This window comes from Dipodomys ordii, unplaced genomic scaffold, assembly GCF_000151885.1.
Source record: "Dipodomys ordii isolate 6190 unplaced genomic scaffold, Dord_2.0 Scaffold1, whole genome shotgun sequence".
Lineage (NCBI taxonomy): Eukaryota > Metazoa > Chordata > Mammalia > Rodentia > Heteromyidae > Dipodomys > Dipodomys ordii.
Genome location: NW_012267217.1, coordinates 29,568,120 through 29,573,877, shown reverse-complemented (window position 1 = coordinate 29,573,877; position 5,758 = coordinate 29,568,120). Strand labels below are relative to the sequence as shown.

General features: G+C 44.1%; 1 protein-coding gene across 1 annotated transcript in view; it reads left to right on the top strand.

Moving 5' to 3' along the window:
* The window catches only part of LOC105983103 (ctenidin-3-like), a 797-nt gene extending 449 nt beyond the window's left edge, over window positions 1–348 (top strand). The window contains exon 3 of the mRNA XM_013012912.1: window positions 5–348. Coding sequence (XP_012868366.1) covers window positions 5–348 — 344 coding nt within the window. The remainder of the gene's footprint in view (window positions 1–4) is intronic.
* The last annotated feature ends 5,410 nt before the right edge of the window (window positions 349–5,758 follow it).

Genomic DNA, 5,758 nt, shown 5'->3' with positions numbered 1-5,758 from the left:
GGAGATGGTGATATTGGTGATAGTGGTGATAGTGGGGGCGGAGATGGTGATCGTGGTGACCATGGCGATAGTGACGATGAGGATCATGGTGGTGGGAGTGGGGGTGATGGGAGTGGTAGAAGTGGTGAGGATAATGATGGTGATTACAGTAGTGATGGTGATGATGATGGTGGTAGTGACAGTGTTGAGGATGTTGAGTGTGTCAATGGTAATAATGATGGCGATGGTAGTGATGATAATGATCAGAATGGCGGTGGTAATAGTGATGATGGTGATATTGGTGATAGCGGTGACCGTGGCGATAGTGGCGATGAGGATCATGGTGGCGGGAGTGGTCGAAGTGATTAGGATAATGATGGTGATAAGGATCACAATTACAGTGCTGATGGTGGTGATGGCGGTGATGGCCTACCATCACACAGTCTGAGACATACAAAAGGTAATTGAGAAATGCCCATAGATGTGTGAGTTGTTCTGGAAACCTATGTGGTCCCTGAGCTAAAAAGAAAAAGAGACATAGACATAAGTAGACATTAAACTCACATTTGTGAATCAACTGGGTGCCTATCAAGTGTCATATAGAACACATTACTCATTTATATCTCACAGCAAGTCATTGACAGAGATCCTAACTTAAGGATGAAAAACGGAGTGAACTAAATTAAATGACTTGCTCAATTTTACTAACTTAGGAGATAAAGATGCCTGGGTTCAAATTTTATATTCCTTCAATCATGCAACCTTCTGCACAAATAACAAATTAACAGAACCAGGGAAAGCCCCATAATTCTTTTTCAATACAGTAATGGTTTCAAAGTACTAGCTTTATCTTTTTTCAAAGAAGCCTCATCTCTCCTAAAATACCATGTGAATCCCCTACCAAGCTTCATTCGCCTTTACACCTGATCAAGATTGACGCAGCCCTGAGGGTGACAAGCTTAATAATTCTGTTTTAATGTTGACATAAAAAGAAAAGAAAACACAAGGAAGTGGCCCTACCACTGGGAGGTAGCAAGCAGCCATCGGGCAAAGCTCTCTTTAGAAATAGCCATAGATAAATGTTACCTAATTCTATTCCTCAGGGTTAATAGGGTTGAATTTTCTGTGTCTGCTCTGTCAGGGTCTATCTGGCTGGGCTTTGCATTCCAATTCTGGCTTTGTCAACTTCTGTGTGTGTGTGTGTGTGTGTGTGTGCGTGCGTGCGTGTGTGCGTGCATGCCAGCACTGAGATTTGAACTCAAGGCCTCATACTCTCGTTTGTCCTTTTCACTCAACACGGGAGCCATACCTCTAGTTCTTGGTTTTGCTAACTTCTGAAGGACCTTTGGAGGAGCAATGGAGTCCAAGGTTGGGGTAAAGAGGCTAACATGTACTTCCTTTCTACAGTACCTTAACCTTTACTCCCTCCATGAGTGAAAGGTCTTCTATGGATCTATGTTGTCTCAAGATGAGGAAATGAAACCCAGCCAGTACATGTCATGGTTTCTCAGCTAATGCTAAAACAGAACCTCATTCCTGAGCTCTGTGCCAGCCAGGGCTATGCTCTAAATTCCCTCAGTGGAAAAGGACAGGCCCCTGAGATCAAGGCTTTGTAAGCCAGCTTGCTTAGATTCAAACCCAGCTGTGCCACCTCAGGCTGCGTGACTTCCAGATACTGACCTAACATCTCTGAACCTCAACTTTCTCAGTCTGCTTGATGGAATTCTTTTCTTATTTCCTGTAAGAGAATTTATAGATATTTCACAGCATACACCTTGATGCACTGTGAGCATTGGATAAATGTAGTTACTAATTATACCACATGTGTTACTTATGGTTTGGATGTCTCTCACAAGCTGTGCGTTATGGGTTTGGTAATTAATCTGCTGCACCATGGAAAAATAATGGAACTTTTAGAGGTAGGGCTGAGTGGAAGAAGTAAGGTCTTTTGGGGGGGGAGGGAGGTTGCTCTTGAGAGAGATTTTAGAACCCTAACTTCTCTTCTTCATCTTTCTTTGCCATGGAGAACAGCCTGAGTTACCTCAGGCCCAAAAGAAATGGAACCAACCAACCATGCACTGAAACTTCTAAATCTAATAGCCAAAGTAAACCTTTCCTCTTCTTCAGTTGATTGCCTCCAATATTTGTTACAGTAAGAGGAAGCTGACTAACACAAAACTAGAACTATTCTATAGGCCTCTGCTCTCAAGTTGGTTTTTTTTCTCTTCTTTAACTGCTTGAGGCTGAACCCTGACTTTAAAGACTAGTACAGTCCATTGTAGTAATCCCACAGGCTAGTTCTGCACAGGGACCAACCACTCTGGCTATTTGGAAGAGCGAGCAGAGTGGTGATGGTGACAGGAAAATTAGATGTGAGTTCATAAAGCTGATAGAGCGGTGAGTGGCTAATGTAGTTTTGGGCTTTGTTCCCAGTGGCGTTATCAGCAGAGAATAGAGGTGAGTCTCTTTTTTTTAACAGCCTTTCTCAAGCCCTACCTGGAAAAATTACATTAAGTTCTGGGCATTTCAATACCATAAAAGATGTAGGGGGTGTGGGGGGAAGCTGTAGGGAGTTCAGAGAAGAGTAATAAAAGTGATGGGAGGTTGGGAGACTTGATTTACTAGGAAAGATTAAAATAACTAAGTATGCACAGCACCTCGGGAGGTGAGTGCCTTGAGCAGTAAGGGAAACCTAGCAGCCTATAAATAACAGGGACGTGTAAACACCCTCAGGAAGAGTTATTTAGCATGGTACGAGGAGACACTACCCCCCGTGATGGGGGGAAGATGAAGAGAACAATTTATGAAGAACATTGGGAACGCTGGGTTGTTAGCTTTGGTTTTTCTTTCTTAAAGACAGCAAGAGAGAGAAGTTAAAGTTATACCAAGCACGTTCCAATTTAGCAGAGGAAAGGCCGTTTTTCTAAGCCATATGAATCCCCAAGCTTTGCATACAGGCTGTCTCAACCTGTACAGCACTTGACTCCCATGCTTCCTGTGGGGTGATAGGGGTGGGGTGAGTGGAAAGGATCTCGTCTGGGTCAGTACTGGTGCTCAGTCTCTGATACAGAGCACTGCTCAGAAGTCTCCTTTCATAAATATGGGCTGAATGAAACATGACATAGCATGTTGTTCAATAGCAGAAGATGTTTAGCAGTATCTTTATTGTGGGTTGTGGGCTAGAGAGTTTGGGGGTTAAATGAACTACTATAAGAATATAGAGTTTACAATGTACAGCACACTAATATGCTTTTATCTTTGTCTTTCCCCCATTAAAAACATATGCAACGGTTGATGGATAAAGAAAATGTGGTATATGCATACAATGGAATAGTATTCAGCCTTCAAAGAGGAAGACATCCTGCTAGGTGTCAGTAGATCACACTTGTAATACCAGCTACTCAGGAGGCTGAGATCTGAGGGTTGTTATTTGAAGCCAGACCAAAAAATACAAAAGTCTCTTATTGCCAACTAACCAATGAAAAACCAGAAGTAGAGGCATTGCTCAAGTGGTAGAATGCCAGCCTTGAGTGAAAAAGCTAAGAGAGCCAGGCTCTGAGTTCAAGCCCCAGTAATGGCGCGCGCGTGCGCGTGCGCGCACACACACACACACACACACACACACACACACACACACACACACACTGACATCCTGCCAGTTAGGATACCATGGATGATCCTAGAAGGCTTATGCTAAGTGAAATAAACCAGACACAAATTAATGAATATGTATGCACTCATATATAAGGGGAAGAAATTGTGGGATGAGTTTGGGGAGGTACAGTATTTTAGAGATACTGGGAAGAGAGAGAGAGAGAAGCAAATGATAACTGTGAAGAAAGTGTGCCCACATGGGCAGTCAGATTAGAATTTGTTCTGCAAGACAGGGGTAGGGGAGGGGCAAAAGTTCCTAAAGCAGTGTGAACAAGCTGCAATTTAGCTAAAGAACCCCACATGGCTCAAAATGCAAAGCGTCCATTCCTGCACATTTGGCAAGAACAAACTCCAACTGACCTTAGGCTCACCCCACTCTGACCTATACCTCTATGAAGCTGTGCATAGACCAAAACCTGATCAATTGTTCCATGTGGATGTTGGCACACCCTGCTATGGGTGTTCTCTTAATAGATAGGATACATTTCAAGTCACCTTTGTAAAATCTGGAGCATTCAGAACACAGCTGGTCCTGCAACGCTGTACCATCCTGGCAGCTTTATGTGGGATGGTGGGGGAAGGCAGGGGGCTGAGCTGTGGAATGCAGTTGAGGTAGTGGTGGGGTTGAAGATGGGGTGGAGCAGAAGGAATAGAAAAAAAATGTTTTTTTTTCTTTTTTTCTGTGTGGGGGGGGCAGGAAGGAGGAGGTGTCCTGGGGCTTGAACTCAAGCCCTGGGTGCTAGCCCTAAGCTATTGTACTCAAGATTCATGCCCTACCACTTGAGCCACAGCTCTACTTCTGGCTTTTTTTTGAGCTTTTATTTTTTATTTATTTATTTATGTTTTGTTAGTCATGGAGCTTGAATTCTGGGCCAGGGCGCTGTCCCTCAGCTCTTCAGCTCAAGGCGAGTGCTCTACCACTTGAGCCACAGTGCCACTTCCAGCTTTTTTCTTTTTGCTTATATGGTGCTGAGGAATCGAACCCAGGGCCTCATGCATGCAAGGCAAGCACTCTACCACTGAGCCACCTTCCCAGACCCTTTCTTTGGAGTTTTTAATTGGAGATAAAAGTCCCACAGATGTTATGCTTGGGCTGGTTCCAAACCATAATCCTCAGATCTCAACCTCCTGAGTAGCTAGGATTACAGGCGTGAGCCACCAGTGCATGGCTAAGAAAAAACTGTTTAAAATAATTTGGTTATGACTCAACAAGACTTGGTGACCATAATATGCAGAATAGGAGTGGCAGGGAAAGACAAGGAGGTGTAAGTTTTCTCTTGTTGACTCTCAAGTACGTAGCAGATGCTGTGGTGAAGGCAGGCATCCTAGGAGGGGGAGCAGGTTCAGGTAATCAATCAGCTCTGAGTGTACTGAGTTGGGCAAACAATACAAATGCCAGCAACGATTACAGGTCACATATTAGCTCACAGGAGATTCTTGCCAGTGCAAAGGAGAAAATTTAAATTTCATAGATGAGATCCATCTACAAGTAAAAGAAGAAGGCGAAGAGAAGAGGCAATTCCAAAGTCCTCTGTAAGCCAGGTGCTGATGGCTCACACTGTAATCCTAGCTACTCAGGAAGCTGAGATCTGAGGGTCACCATTCAAAACCAGCAGGGGCAGGAAAGTCCATCAGACTCTTATCTCCAATTAATCACCCAAAAAAGCTGGAAATAGAGCTCAAATGGTAGAGTTCCATCCTTGAACAAAGATGCTAAAGGACAGCACCCAGGCCTGAGTTCAAGCCCCAGAATTAGTACACACACACACACATACACACACACACACACACACACACTGATATTTTTCCACTCAATGAGAAAAGCAAGGAGAAAAGACAGAAGAGGTAGAACTATGCTCCCCCAGCTAGTCCCCAGAGAAAATCTGTCCTGTCCAGTTCAGACAGGTGCCAGAGGCAAAGAAGAGACTCTGGAAATGGCAGTCTTCTGTGACTTTGTCTGCTGGTCTCATACAAAATTGCTTGCTCCTACCAAACAAGATTAGCACTTCCCAAACACCTGTCCATGGAACTGCCATGGCCTGGCGGTGGGCCAACCCTGACTCCTTGGATTCATTCTAAACTTGCAAGTTATTGAGTGAGCTACAGGGTAGCAATTCTAGACTGC